This window comes from Schistocerca piceifrons, chromosome 2 (assembly GCF_021461385.2).
Source record: "Schistocerca piceifrons isolate TAMUIC-IGC-003096 chromosome 2, iqSchPice1.1, whole genome shotgun sequence".
NCBI lineage: Eukaryota > Metazoa > Arthropoda > Insecta > Orthoptera > Acrididae > Schistocerca > Schistocerca piceifrons.
In genome coordinates, this window is record NC_060139.1 from 1,042,928,709 (window position 1) to 1,042,945,224 (window position 16,516).

Genomic DNA, 16,516 nt, shown 5'->3' on the forward strand with positions numbered 1-16,516 from the left:
CAAAGTTTTACTGGCCTTCAAAGTAGTCATCAGCATTGTGTATAACCCATTGCCAGCGATGTGTAAGCCGTAGAATGCTCTTAGGAGTGCCAGTTGTGCTGGCAGTTCGAGCGGCGCGGCCTATTGCCCGACGAATTTGTAGCAGTTCTGAAGCGAATGCCGTGAAGTGTTTCCTTCAGTTTAGAAATCGAGATGAACTCACGAGGGCTTAAGTCAGGGGAGTGCAGTAGGTGGTATAGCATTTAGCAGCGCCATCAGTCAAACAAATCAGTAACAGCTTGCACTGTACGTGCTTGAGCATTGTCCTGCAAAATGATGGTCAGATCCTGCAGAAAGGGTCACCACTTCTGTCGATATGCTGTTCATTTTTGGAACACAACCTACGACCAGCTCCCCCTTCAACCGTCATACTTTGTGTGACCTTGGAGACGTGTGGTCCCGCGTTATCGTGGAACGCTATCACTCTCTCCGTGAGCAGCCAAGGCTGTTCGCCCTTGATGGACTTGCGTAAGCTACAAGCTACGGAATGCCTCACAGGACACGTAACTGTCAATGGGTTTTCTGTGCTCAAGGAATTCCGAAAGTGTCGACCCCGGACGTCGAAAAAGACGGTGACGGTCAGCTCGCCTGCTGTGGGCACTGTTTGTTGTTGTTGCGGTCTTCAGTACCGAGACTGGTTTGATGCAGCTCTCCATGCTACTCCATCCTGTGCAAGCTTCTTCATCTCCCAGTACCTACTGCAACCTACATCCTTCTGAATCTGCTTAGTGTATTCATCTCTTGGTCTCCCTCTACGATTTATACCCTCCACGCTGCCCTCCAGTACTAAATTGGTGATCCTTGATGCCTCAGACCATGTCTTGCCAACCGAGCCCTTCTTCTAGTCAGGTTGTGCCACAAACTCCTCTTCCCCCCAATTCTATTCAATACCTCCTCATTAGTTATGCGATCTACCCATCTAATCTTCAGCATTCTTCTGTAGCACCACATTTCGAAAGCTTCTATTCTCTCCTTGTCTAAACTATTTATCGTCCATGTTACACTTCCATACATGGCTACACTCCATACAAATACTTTCAGAAACAACTTCCTGACACTTAAATCAATACTCGATGTTAACAAATTTCTCTTCTTCAGAAACGCTTTCCTTGCCATTGCCAGTCTACATTTTATATCCTCTCTATTTCGACCATCATCAGTTATTTTTCTCCTCAAATAGCAAAACTAGTTTACTACTTTAAGTGTCTCTTTTCCTGATCTAATTCCCTCAGCATCACCCGACTTAATTAGACTACATTCCATTATCCTCGTTTTGCTTTGTTGATGTTCATCTTATATCCTCCTTTCAAGACACTGTCCATTCCGTTCAACTGCTCTTCCGAGTCCTCTGCTGCCTCTGACAGAATTACAATGTCATCGGCGAACCTCAAAGTTTTTATTTCTTCTCCATGAATTTTAATACCTACTTCAAACTTTTCTTTTGTTTCCTTTACTGCTTACTGTTCCGTAAAACCAAGGATCTGACAGCAGAAGCATATAAAGAAGAGGTACTCACTCTGCCGGGTTGACGGTGAGGACGTCGGTGTAGATCTTGAGCAGCTGTCCACCCAACACGTAGCCCAGCGCTGGCCCGATGATGGCCGTCGTGTAGTAGATTCCTGCAACACCGCCGTACAGGTTGTTTACTCACAAACCCGCACATTATCATTATTATCGCATGCATCAATTACAGTAATACACATTTAGCAAAACAAAGAGAGAGATATAAAAATGAATATGTGAAATTATACACAGTGCACAAGTTTTAAAACGGCTCAGACTACACTCGGATGTTGATGGACTCGATCCAGCGGAGTGCCTCGTGGGATGCTTGATGGAGCTTCTCAATGCCACCATGGAATCGTCTGATTGGGCATTCATTCACAATGTGGCTCATTGTTTGGGTGTCACCACAGTCACACACACTGTCACTTGAAAAGCCCCACTTGTGCATGTTGTATTTGCACCTACCCTCTTAGATCCAGTATCTGTTTAACTGCACCCACACCACCCTCGGTTGGTGGAAGCCTGGAACTGGAACTGTTGGATTGTCTACAAGTTCGTGGTTTCGGGTTCTTGTAGCTTGCCACTCACGTTTCCACTCTGCGTCCTGGTCGAATCCTGTGGATAGCATTTGGACTCTCATATGCTGGTCTTCTAGATTTGAAGCGTTTCCTGGACAGTGATAGCAAATTGTCATGAAGAAGGATCGAGTTATTTTCACAAGCTTGCTGACAGAGGATGTAAAGAGCAGCCTTTCGACGGAGGTCTGGTGGACAGATGTTTGAAAGCACTGGTAGCCAGCATGTAGGTGTAGATCGGACTGAACCACCAATTACTCTCGTAACTGAGTTCAGTTGGACGTCTACTTTCACTACGTGGGCGCTTCGGCGCCAAACTGGTGCACAGTATTTTGCCGCAGAGTATAGGAGTGCAAGGAATGCTCCTCGGAGGACTGATGTGGTTGCTCCCCATGCACCGCCTGCCAGCTTTCTCACAAGGTTCACTCGTGTTTGTATCTTCTTGGCCAAGTTGGAAAGGTCTTTTTTGTATGTTAAAGTTCTGTCCAGATTGGCTACCAGGTATTTTGGGCTTTCGTTGTATCTGACTGTGCCAAGAGGGCCGAACTGTGGGCTAATCTTTGCTGATGAAAGGCGATTAGAGAGGTGGAACAGGCTTACCTCGGTTTTGAAACATTTGGTCTCAGTCGCCATGTCTCAAAATACTCAGAAAGTTTAATAAGGCTGTTCGTTAGGCGTTCTTCGCATTCAGAAAGGTCTTCACTCTGATATGAAATTGCCAGGTCATCTGCATATTGAAATTTTCGGCAGGTCACCTGTGTGGAGGTTGAATAACACTAGAGCAAGAACAGAGCCCTGAGGTAATCCGTCATTGAGTACATGCCATCTGCTTTTCTCTTCTCCTTGATGTACTTAAAACCGCCTATTGCTTAGCACGTTACATAAGAGGTTGCCTAGAGTTTTGCAAGGTATTGCTCTCAAAAATTTCAATAATAGGTCCTCGCACCACACCATATCATAAGCTGCTGACAGGTCAATGAACACTACTCCAGTTTTCTTTTGGTATCCAGATTCTATGTGAGTAGTCAAGGAGAGCACATGTACACAGCAGCTTCTATAAGGTCTGAATACAGCTTCTTCAGGTTGTATCATAGCATGGCCAGAATGGACATTGTCTCGAAAAGAAGTTGTATGACGAACATCGACAATGGGTAAAAGAAGCATAACTGAATGTAGTTGAGTACTGTGAGTACTGGTGAGGGAATTAGATTACGAAATGACACGCTGGCAGTAATAGAAGGACTTTGGAATTCGGCCGCGATCCTGCAATGACTCCACTCACCAAGTGGTGCTACTGCCGCAAATTTATCGTAGAACCTCTGCCTGTACAGTTCGGCAACCACAAGTGGAAACATTAAAGACTGTTAAGTTTAGGTCAGCCCCGGATGCGCTCTCTCATAAGGCAGCTGCTCACGACAAGCAACCGGCTTTTGTGGCCGAGCGGTTCCAGGCGCTACAGTCTGGAACCGCGCGACCGCTAAGGTCGCAGGTTCGAATCCTGCCTCGGGCATGGATGTGTGTGATGTCCTTAGGTTAGTTAGGTTTAAGTAGTTCTACGTTCTAGGGGACTGATGACCTCCGCTGTCAAGTCCCATAGTGCTCAGAGCCATTTGAACCATTTTTCGCGACAAGCATGAAACCCGGGTTCGCGTCCCAATTGTCACAACATATTCATTCTAAAGATAAAAGCATGCACTCTGTGTTGTTGTTGGAAATGAGGGACAATTCATGTAGTTGGATGCTTTGATTCAATTACAAAGGAAATTTTGACCTGCGCTGGCATTTCACAGGTACCACTAGTTATCTATGGCAAAACGACTTTTTATAATATGAGTAAGCCTTAAAGTAGTAAAGGAGTTTTGCTATTTGGGGAGCAAAATAACTGATGATGGTCGAAGTAGAGAGGATATAAAATGTAGACAGGAAATGGCAAGGAAAGCGTTTCTGATGAAGAGGCATTTGTTAACATCGAGTATAGATTTAAATGTCAGGACGTCATTTCTGAAAGTATTTGTATGGAGTGTAGCCATGTATGGAAGTGAAACATGGACGATAAATAGTTTGGAGAAGAAGAGAATAGAAGCTTTTGAAATGTGGTGCTACAGAAGAATGCTGAAGATTAGATGGGTAGATCATATAACTAATGAGGAGGTATTGAACAGGATTGGGGAGAAGATGAGTTTGTGGCACAACGTGACTAGAAGAAGGGATCGGTTGGAAGGACACGTTCTGAGGCACCAAGGGATCACCAATTTAGTATTGGAGGGCAGCGTGGAGGGAAAAAATCGTAGAGGGAGACCAAGAGATGAATACACTAAGCAGATTCAGATGGATGTAGGGTGCAGTAGGTACTGGGAGATGAAGAACCTTGCACAGGATAGAGTAGCATGGGGAGCTGCATCAAACCAGTCTCAGGACTGAAGACCACAACAACAACGAGTAAGCCTATATAGTGATGTACACAAATCTCCCTCAGTCTATCTATTACTGAAACCGTATCAAAATTCGTAAATTAGATCTGAGATTAGTTTCCACATAAAAACGCAGCGGTGGCCTTTAATCAATATATTGTATTATAAAAGTGTACAATGTGCATGCCGCTAAAACTCAGAAACGATTCCCGTTACGATCAAGGGAGTTATATGATGTGTTAGCCCTCTATGTCCCATCCATGAAGTAGGTGTCCGTTCTTACCTGCAGGGGATGCTTTTGAAGATAAAAGGGATTGAATGTTTCACCCAAATTTCTACAACATTCCAGAGCATTTCACAACATTCCAGAATGTTCCGGAATGTTCTACAATGATCTGCGATGTTTTGGATTGTTCGGGAATAGGCTGGAACATTCGGGAAGATTCCAGAATGTTCAGGAACACCCCAGATCATTATGAAACATTCCAGAACAGTCTTGAATGTTGTGGAATGTTCTGGATTTGTGGACAATTTGAAGCCATTTTGGTATGTTTTGGAATTCGCTAAAAGTCTTGATTTTTGCATGCGAGCAAAGCCATGGGTAAAACACTCATCCTAAATCCTTGAAATGATTTCAGTCAAATTTGGTACAAATATTAGTTACAGTCTGGAAAGAAATACTGTAAGGTTAGAAACACCAGCCTCTTATTCAGGTGGGTGTGATAACATAGAGAGAGAAGGGAGGTCGAGGAGATGGTGAGAAAAGGAGCAGGAAGGACAAGACAAGCACATATAGGAGGAGGAGGAAGAGATAGACACAAGTACGTGAGCTAGAAATGGACAGAGAAAGTAAAGGGAAGGAGATGAGTAGAGACAGGGGAGAGGAGGAGATGGACACAGAACAGAAAGGGGACGAAGTCAACAGGGAGGGGGGAGGAGGAGATAGAGAGAGGGGAAGGAGGAGATGGATGGAGAAAGGGGGAGGTGGTTATTGACAAACAGAGGGGGAGGAGGAGATGGAATCACAGGGAAAGAAGGAGATGGACAGAGGGAGGGGGGAGCAGATTGACAGAAAGAAGGAGGAAGAGCAGGAGATGGACAGAGATTGGAGGTTTATTAGGTGGACAAAGAGAGGGAATGGTGCAGATGGATAGAGAGAGGGAGGGGTGGAGGTGATGGACACAGATAGGATGGTTGGGTAGAGAGAGGAGGGATGAGAGTTACATATTTTTTTCTGTTATTGTATTTCGACTCCCCCCCGCCCCCCCCCCCCCACAAGGGAGCGGGCTGGCAGCAGCTTATTACGCTGCTCAGTAGCCTACAGACTTTTTAAAACGTAAGAAGAAGTTAAGAAACAATAAAAGCAGGCGATAAAATGGGGACTTAAAATGTAAAACGGTGGAAAATTGTGGAAAGTTAAAACATAAAGCAAAGGGTTGGCAAAGCGAATAAAATACACAGGATGCAAACAGGTAACATAGTAGGCACACAATTAAAAAACATGGCGACAGTCTGGTTTCTGTTCGCAAGAGATATAAAAGCACACCCAGCGACAATATGATGGCCGTTCGCAACACTTCAGAAAAGACACACAACACTGAACACTCACTGTAAACACTGCACTAAAATGTCGGCACAAAGAGGACCCACCATAGCCTAGGGCAGATGGGGGGGGGGGGAGACCTGGACAGATGAGGGGGAAAACAATGAGGGAGAAGAGGAAGAACGAAAGGGGGGGGGGATCAAAGGTGGGAGAGGACTCATAAGGGGGGAAAGGGGCAGGGCAGATGCGAGAGGGAATGGGAAAAGGCAGAGGAGGGAAATGCAAAAGGACTCAGGGGAGAGAAGGGGGGCAGAGAGAGGGTAGGTGGGGAAAAAAGAGGATGGAAGGGTGGGGGAGAGGGAGCCCGGGAAAAGGACTGAGGAAAGGAGGAGGAAGAGTTGCATAAAGAGAGAGGGGATTAGTAAGGGGAAGGAGGAGATGGATATAGAGAGGAGGAGATACAGAGAGGGTGCAGGAGGAGACGTTCAGAGAGAGGAGGGAGGACGAGATGGACTAACAGAAGACTAAAACTAATACATACCCGTGCCACGTCGGGTTTCTCAGCTAATTTGTAATATGTACAGAATCTAGTCAAGCTGCGCTGCTCTCTGGAGTTGCGACTGTTTTTCCCGCCAGATACCACCTCGCCGCTTGCTGACCAGCTCATAAACTCCCTTCATTGCCACTAGATGTCACTCGAAACATCAATTCAATATGGAACGAACAGGTAACAATACATAAAATGCACTCACGCCATTACTATAAATAATACGTACGTGCACGACAGCATGCGCTACCTATGTTCCAAAACGCTGCGCATGAAAACAGGATTTTTCCGGGGCTCATACCTAGAGTTATATAGGTGACAGGAGATAGGGTCACGTACTTTGGATAGTCCTTGGACTAGGAACCATTTGCATAACCAACACAAGGCTCGTCTGACTCTATCTTACTGTACAGTGTCAAACACGTCCTTTAGTTTAGACAAATGGAGAAAACCGCTTGGTTCTTTTAGCATTATATCTTGTCAAAGGTGCGCATTAAGGGGTTTAAGGAGGCATCATTTTTGTTAATGGGGGTTCCTGAGAAAACAAGAAAAATGTGGTTTTTGGGTACCAAAATTAAGCCGTGGATTTGAAGGTGGATATGCACAGCAAATGGCTGTAATTTTTGTGATACATTCCTAAGACCCCGATCTCGATAACCTTAAAAATTGTCTTGATATTTTCATCCGTTTCAGAGATACATAGGTTTAAAGTTACCCTACCTGTATATGTAAAATACGCACGGAGTATCTGGTGCGAGGCGAAAATATAGTTGGTAAAGCGACGCAGCACGGAGAAATGCGCCATAACGTGTCTCCGTTATGATCATATCATTAGTAGGGTTCTGGGAGCTCCAATTTGCAGTAGTGAAGTACATGCGAAAATTTTGTGCGTAAAATCCTGTCTGAGGTGTAAAATTAGTTTTGCGTTATTTCATATACGTAAACTATCAAAATTTTACTGAACCCTGACGTTCTTTTAATACGCGTGATTTGCCCAGCTGTAACAGGGAAAAGAAAGGAACAAGCGGAAAAATGTTTGTGTCGGAGCTCCTGTTTGAAAGACTTTAAGTGAGAAGGCTGGTACCATCTGCGTCATTCTACCTTCCTCCGCACATTTAAAAAGTTTCCCAATAATATTGTCATGTGAACATATTTAAGATTTTGATTCTGAGAGACAAGAGACAGCGCCAGTGGGAAAGAGATTGAAAAGTGATAAATACTAGCAAATAACAGACAGCTGCTGTGGTGTAAAAAGAAGGAAGGAGACAATGGCTGTGCGAGTGAAAGAGAGAGAGGAAGTGTCAATGGATTATAGTTGACAGAGACAAAACAGTGCGAGAAGAGAGCAAAGTATGCAGTGCCAGTGGGTGAGGAATAAAGAGAAGGAGAAAGAGGAAGTGGGAAGTGAGTGAAAGCCAGTGGTAATGAGAGACACAGTCTATGATAATGATAACGAGAAACAGAGAGATAGTGACTCAGAGAAGAGATAGCAGCAGTGGGAAGAAATGAATGAGATAGTAGCACTAAGAGAGATCAAGAGGGGGAAAATGTCAGTGAGAGGAGACAGAAGTAGAAGGGCAGAACGAAACAGACTGTTGATGTGAGGCAGGGGACAGTGACAGAGAGACACAAAGAGATAATGAAAATGAGATGGGCTGAATGAGTGAGATAGAATGAGCAAGCGGAAGTGGGTTGGTATGAGCGACTTTCAGCGATGTACTAGTGGGTATGAGCGAGTTACAGTTAGGGTAGCTTATGCGAGTGAGATGTGAGTCTCATGTTAAAAAGTGCACGAATACGTTGGCACGGAAATTTTTTGGGGAAATTTTTTAAAGGTGCCGAAGAAGGTAGAATAAGGCAGCTCCTATCCTACTTTTCACTTAGAATACTTTAAAACAGGAGGGAATTAGCCTTTTGTGTGCTGGCAGATTGTATATACAAACCTTCCTCACGGTTCAGTCTACTGGTGAAAATCGTAGCAGAATCCCTACAGTTGTTCCTGAAATTAATTATATCATACAGATAAGAAAACGCGGTGGTGCCTTCACCTTATAATGTGTACAGATGGAAACGGTGTTATCGAGAAGTGCACCTAGTAAGACTGCTATCACTGTAATAATTATACATCATTATGGCTAGTTTCATCATCACTATTGCTATTATGTCCGCCTCCATAGCGCAACGGTAGGGTTACCGCCTACTACGCAAAGGGGCCCGGGTTCGATTCCCGGCAGGAGACTGAGAGTTGTGTGTCCTTCTTCATCATTTTCATCATCATTGACACGCAAGTCGCCGAAGTGGCGTCGACCAAAAATACTTGCAATACGGTGGCCGAACCTCGAAAGGGATATCCCTGCCAACAAATGCCATATGATCATTTCATTTCCTTTCGTTGTTATTATTTGTATCTTCAACGTTACTGAAACAATGTTTTCTGCATGGCGCGAAAAATTTGAAACCGAACTTCTAAAATGACACCTGGAAAATAAGAGGATGCCTGCAGATCCTGATCTTGGCAGATAAAAGAAATGCATAAGCATTTTTACATTTTAAATACATTGCATGATACTGAATCTATTGTCGTCACCAAGTTCTCTTTGTGTCAAAGCAGCTACACATACCCATCACAGGACTGAACAAAATTAGGCAACATTCAGTGCAAATAATGGCAACACAGATTAGCAACAATTTACAATAATATATTTACAGAAACCTTAAAAATACTTAATGTTAGTACGAAGACGGTGCATGGCAACAGTTCAGAGTTCACTTGCACTAGTCCATCTTTAACTCTGTGTCAATCATTAATCCAGTGTGCAATAACTACGACCATTGTACGATTTCCAGCTTGGTTCTTCTTGCCGGCGACAGTAGACACGATCCTCATGCTTTCCTGATAAACTGTCGATACTGTGCTGACACGGTCTGAGTGGAACCGTACATCGATTTATGTATGGGTTTGGAGGATGGCTATACACTTGGGAACTATTTGTGTGACGTAAGGCGAATGAACAAAATAGCCCTTGCCCGTGGCGCCCTCTGGCGAGGCTAACTGCAACTACGGTGCGCCTGAGTTGTAGGCAGCTCCGTGTTCCGTATCTTCTGGAGGACACAGCAGAATCCTCTCTCGGTTCCTCGACTGCGTTACGTATTGTACTCCTAACGTCCTCCAGGCGTGGTTGGCTCGCGGTTGCTGTGAAACTAGGTGAGCAGGCCGGAATAGGTCCCTGGACAGCGGTGCTACCTGCTGCAGGCGCCATCTCTGTCTGCTGCACGGCAGTAATTGAGAGCTGTCGTTAGGCGCCAGTGCCCTCTGGTGGGCCGTTCCCTCCCAGGCAAGGAGGCTTCCACGACGGAGCGCGGTAATCACACGGGCTGCTCACGCTGCCCGTTTCCCCAATACATATTACCAGCTCTTCCTCATTTAATCAGCATTTACCCCTAAATCAGTACTCCGCAAGACAGTGTGGCGAGATTACGAAGCAATAAGAAAATTTCTCGTACTGACGCAAAGATTGCGTCGACTCTATTGAAACTTTGATATTGTTACACTGGAACCTACTACCGAAGACATCGCGTTAAAACCAGCAGACCCGAGCCAAATCATGGCAAAATCTTACATGCCTAACTTAACAACGACCACCTCACCCAAGACTGCAAAAGACCACTCACTTGTCACCACTGTAAAGGTAATGGTCGTCTAAAGCAATGTCCCACCCTTACAATTCTGACCCCTATGTGACACCTGTAGCCTAAGTATGATACAGCAGACATCACGCATTCATGTAAGTGATTCGCCTCGATGGGCGACGAATCTACCTCGTCAGTGCGCATGCACAATTACGTCCGACCTCCGGCAGGAATCTTAGAGTAGCGAGCATGGAGGACATGGACAGGAATGCAGATACGTAGCGCTCGGTGGGAGTATGGGGCAACCGAGAGGTGTCCTGAGATATTCTGTGCACCTGTGATGCACTCTATGTACGGGTGGCACAGTGGTTAACGCAAGTGCCTACTAAGTAAGTGATCCTGGGTTCGAGTCCGTATCTGGCATGCATTTTCACTCGTCGCTGTCTGGTTCTGTGGCTAGTCTCGATACAGCTGACACTGATAGTTCCTTCCCTTTCCTTTTCTTTCTTCCCCCTCCACAATCAATTTACATAAGAGTATGCAAATGTTACAGTTCTCTATGACATGTAGAACGGGGTTTAGAAAACATCGTTCCTGTGAAACACAACTAGCTCTTTATTCGCATGAAGTGTTGAGTGCTATTGTCAAGGTATTTCAGATCGAGTCTGTGTTTCTGGATTTCCGGAAGGCTTTTGACACTGTACCACACAAGCGGCTCGTAGTGAAATTGCGAGCGTATGGAATATCGTCTAAGTTACGTGACTGGAGTTGTGATTTCCTGTCAGAGAGGTCACAGTCGTAGTAATTGACGGAAAGTCATCGAGTAAGGCAGAAGTGATTTCTGGCGTTCCCCAAGGTAGTGTTATAGGCCCTTTCCTGTTCCTTGTCTATATAAACGATTTGAGAGACGATCTGAGCAGCCGTCTTCGGTTGTTTGCAGATGACGCTGTCGTTGATCGACTAATACAGTCATCAGAAGATCAAAACAAACTGCAAAACGATTTAGAAAAGATATCTGAGTGGTGCGAAAAGTGGCAGTTGACCCTAAATAACGAAAAGTATGAGGTCATCCACATGAGTGGTAGAAGGAACTCAAACTTCGGTTACACGATAAATCAGTCTAATCCAAAAGCCGTAAATTCAACTAATTACCTAGGTATTACAATTACGAACAACTTAAATTGGAAAGAAAACGTAGAAAATGTTGTGGGGAAGGCTAACCAAAGGCTGCGTTTTAATGGCAGGACACTTAGAAAATGTAACAGACCTACTAAGAATACTGCTGCGCGGTGTGAGATCCTTACCAGTTATGACAGACGGAGTACATCGAAAAAGTTCAAAGAAAGGCAGCACGTTTTGTATTATCGTGAAATATGGGAGAGAGTGTCACAGAAAACTAACCGAACTGTATCAACCGAGCACTAAACCTGCGTAATATAGTCCCTTATTCTAACTTGGGGCGCCGCGGGAAAATTCTGGTATATTAAGAGCTTCGAAATTGAAAGAATTTGAAAACTGGGTCAAGAGGATAAAGCAGGGTAGAAATTATCGTACGGTCCGTTTGATTTTGGTTTTCCTAATCCCTGTTATTTAACTACACTACTGGCCAGTAAAATTGCTACACCACGAAGATGACGTGCTACAGACGCGAAATTTAACCGACAGGAATAGGATGCTAGGATATGCAAGTGATAAGCTTTTCAGCGCATTCACACAAGGTTGGCGACGGTGGCGACACCTACAACGTGCTGACATGAGGAAAGTGTCCAACCGATTTCTCGTACACAAACAGCAGTTGACCTGCGTTGCCTGGCGAAACGTTGTTGTGATGCCTCGTGTAAGGAGGAGAAATGCGTACCATCACGTTTCCGACTTTGATAAATGTCGGATAGTAGCCTATCGCGATTGAGGTTTATCGTATAGCGACATTGCTGCTCGCGTTAGTCGAGATCCAATGACTGTTAGCAGAATAAGTGGGATCAGGAGGGTAATACGGAACGCCGTGCTGGATCCCAACGGCCTCGTATCACTAGCAGTCGAGATGACAGGCATCTTATCCGCATGGCTGTAACGGATCGTGCAGCCACGTGTGGATCCCTGAGTCAACAGATGGGAACATTTGCTAGACAACAACCATCTGCACGAACAGTTCGACGACGTTTGCAGCAGCATGGATTATCAGCTCGGAGACCATGGCTGCGGTTACCCTTGACGCTGCATCACAGACAGGAGCGCCTGCGATGGTGTACTCAACGACGAACCTGGGTGCACGAATGGTAAAACGTCATTTTTTCAGATGAATCCAGGTTCTGTTTACAGCATCATGACGGTCCCATCCGTGTTTGGTGACATCGCGGTGAACGCACATTGGAAGCGTGTATTCGTCATCGACATACTGGCGTATCATCCGGCGTGATGGTATGGGATGCCATTGGTTACACGTCTCAGTCACCTCTTGTTCGCATTGACGGCACTTTGAACAGTGGACGTTACATTTCAGATGTGTTACGACCCGTGGCTCTACCCTCCATTCGATTCCTGCGATACTCTACATTTCAGCAGGATGATGCACGACCGCAAGTTGCACGTCCTGTACGGACCTTTCTGAATACAGAAAATGTTCGACTGCTACCCTGGCCAGCACATTCTCCAGATCTCTCACCAATTGAAAACGTCTGGTCAATGGTGGCCGAGCAACTGGCTCTTCACAATACGCCAGTCGCTACTCTTGATGAACAGTGGTATCGTGTTGAAGCTGCATGGGCAGCTGTACCTGTACACGCCATCCAAGCTCTGTTTGACTCAATGCCCAGGCGTATCAAGGCCGTTATTACGGCCAGAGGCGGTTGTTCTGGGTACTGATTTCTCAGGATCTATGCACCCAAATTGCGTGAAAATGTAATCACATTTCAGTTCTAGTGTAATATATTTGTCCAATGAATATCCGTTTATCATCTGCATTTCTACTTGGTGTAGCAGTTTTAATGGTCAGTAGTGTATTTATCTGGGTGCTATTTTCAGTAAATAGCCAAGAAATCACGATAAGCCACTTTTAGCAGGATCTAGGGGTCGAACCCCAGCTACAGGCTGAGCAGTCTCGTGCGCCACCATCTGCGTTACGAGAACAACTGACGCTAATTGTATCTGGCGAGCCGCTTCAACTTGAGTGCGCAATGACGTGATTGGCTAGCTTCACAGCTAATTAAGTCGAAAATGACGCAAGGTTCGAATTTTTTTATTCTCAATAAATAATTTCTCATCACAACCTGCCCTGCAACACACTTACAAGCTATTCAGACTGCTTCTGACCATCCTGCATATATGTGTATGTATGTATGTTCCACTTCTCATCCTTAACCACTGGACCGACTTCAAACAAACTTGGTACAGGTATCGCTTACTATCTGAAAAGAATCGCTGTGTGAGTAAAAACCACCTACCTACTACAGAGGTAGGGATGGAGCGGGTGTGAAACAGAGTGTAGCTCACTACGTGCAAATATTCGTACTTTATTCATCCAGTGTTTGAGAACGAGAGCACTTAGTGACTTGCGACAGCTTATACACAAAATTTCAAACCTTTACGAAACTTTTACTTGCTGACAATCCCCACATTTTCGCTGTTCATGCAGTAAAACTGCGTATAAAGCTTGACGTTTTAATTTATGACTTCTTCACTACTAACTTATTCGCGACATATTCTGCAGACAGTATCCACACATACCATTGGATGTAGCTGTAAAATTACACGAATATCATTGTACAACTCATAGTCCAGGATATACACTCATGCTCATAAATTAATGATAACTGCAGAATGTGGTGCCACACAACGTGGTACTACACAAAACTGGCGCTGATAGCATAGGCACATAGGGAACACACGCGACACAGATCTGTAAGTACACGGTCTTGGTGATAAGTTGAGAAAAACGACCCGAAACACCTGTGATACAAAACGTCACTGTTTCCTGTGCATGTATCCCGACATCAATATGGGATATGATCGCCATGCACACGTACACAGGCCGCACAACGTGTTGGCATACTCTGGATCAGGTGGTCGAGCAGCTGCTAGAGTACAGCCTCCCATTCTTGCACCAGTGCCTGTCGGAGCTCCTGAAGTGCCCTACAGGTGTGAAGACGTGCAGCGATACGTCGACCGAGAGCATCCCAGACGTGCTCGATGGGGTTTAGATCTGGAGAACAGGCAGGCCACTCCATTCGGCTGATATCTTCTGTTTCAAGGTACTCCTCCACGGTGGTAGCTCGGTGGGACCGTGCATTATCATTCATCAGAAGGAAGGTGGGGCCCACTGCACCCCTGAAAAGGCGGACATACTGGTGCGAAATGACGTCCCGATACACTTGACCTGTTACGGTTCCTCTGTCAAAGATATGCAGGGGTGTATGTGCACCAGTCATAATCCCACCCCACACCATCAAACCATGACCTCCATACAGGTCCCTTTCAAGGACGTTAAGAGGTTGGTATCTGGTTCCTGGTTCACGCCAGATGAAAACCCAGCGAGAATCACTTTTCAGACTATACCTGGACTCGTCCGTGAACATAACCTGGGACCACTGTTCCAATGACCATCTACTGTGTTCTTCACACTAGGATTTATGGGCTCTCCTGTGACGAGGGGTCAATGGAATGCACCTTGCAGGTTTCCAGGTGAGTAAACTATGTCTGGTCAGTCGTCTGTAGACTGTGTGTCTGGAGACAACTGTTCCAGTGGCTGTGGTAAGATTCCTAGCAAGGCTACCTGCAGTACTCCGTCGCCGTCGGCGGGCATTGATGGTGAGATATCGGTCTTCTTGTCGTGTTGTATACTGTGGACATCCCGTACTGTAGCGCCTGGACGCGTTTCCTGTCTGCTGGAATCGTTGCCAAAATCTTGAGATCACACTTTGTGGCACACGGAGGGCCAGTGCTACGACATGCTGTGTTTGAGCAGCCTCCAGTCACCCTAGTATTCTACCCCTCATACCATCATCAATATGTGTTCTTTGAGCCATTTTCAGCACACAGTCGCCATTACCACGTCTGGAAACTTCTGCACACTTACTCGCTGCACCGTACTCTGGCATGCAAGAACACACCTCTGCGTATGTGGACTGCTGCCAGCGCCACCGTGCCGCGACCGCAGGTCAAATGCGCCGGAGGGTCATACCCCGAGGTGATTTAAACCCGAAAACCGCCCACCAGAGCGTTGTTTCGCCGTGTATCAGCATTATCCATAATTTATGGGTATGAGTGTATGAAGTCATATACTGAGGTGCTGTAATTTATTTCTTCTTTACTAATAATTGTATTCATAACACATTTTGTAGACAGTAGCCACGTATACCAATGGATGTACTTGCGAAATTATATCATTGTACGACACAGATCAGGAGGTACTTTTGTGTCGTCTCGTTGTCACTGTAGGCTTGTACCATGGGAAAGAAGGAGAGGATGTTGTTGGTGGCCAGTGTGCGTATGCGTGTATGTATTAAGAGGGTTCTTTATTAGTATAAACAGAGAGCTACGTATCTTAAAGCAAGTTGTTGTTGTATAAGCTCTCCAGTAATAGAACACATTAGCCTCACTGCTGGTGAAATACAAGTCCCATTATGCACACCGCTCTGGTCGCTATGTGCTGCCTGAAACTGAGATTCTGACTGTGACTCTCTGTGACTCCAAGTGTCTGGGCTGTGACTGATGAATCGACTGTCTGCGACTAACTGGGCCCTCCGGACCGCAGCGGCGATCTAAATACTTGCGGTCGTCGAGAGAACGTTGGCGGCGCGTTTCTTGCGAGTCTGTCTTTGGCTTCTCTTCTGATAGGCACGCTTGATCCAGCGCCTACTATCGATCTCGTCGCAGCCTCTTTGCCGACCACAGTGTGCTGGCAACAGCTTACGCCAGCACAGATACGACGTCATAAACGCTGAAATGCGCGAAAACGAAACAACAGGTCGAAATTCACTAGAGATGTGTACAAGTACATGTGAAATATGTTAAATATATGTGAAAGGTATTTGATATGTGTGTATGCAGGCAAAGACAAGGTAAAAAGCTCATCCTAATCCTTGGAACGATTTCAACCAAATTTAGTACATATGCCGTCATGACCACGAAAAAAAATACTGTGGGTGGTAAGAACCAGCAGCCTCCAATTGGGATTAGGGTGAAATGTGGAGCCGGCCGCGGTGGTCTAGCGGTTCTAGGCGCTCAGTCCGGAACCGCACGACTGCTACGGTCGCAGGTTCGAATCCTG

The 16,516-nt window shown here is 45.5% G+C and overlaps 1 protein-coding gene across 1 annotated transcript in view; it reads right to left on the bottom strand.

Annotated features, from left to right (window-relative positions):
* The window catches only part of LOC124776418 (solute carrier organic anion transporter family member 4A1), a 552,725-nt gene that overhangs the window by 214,893 nt on the left and 321,316 nt on the right, over nucleotides 1-16,516 (bottom strand). The window contains exon 4 of the mRNA XM_047251412.1: nucleotides 1,556-1,658. Within this exon, the coding sequence (XP_047107368.1) occupies nucleotides 1,556-1,658 (103 nt within the window). The remainder of the gene's footprint in view (nucleotides 1-1,555; nucleotides 1,659-16,516) is intronic.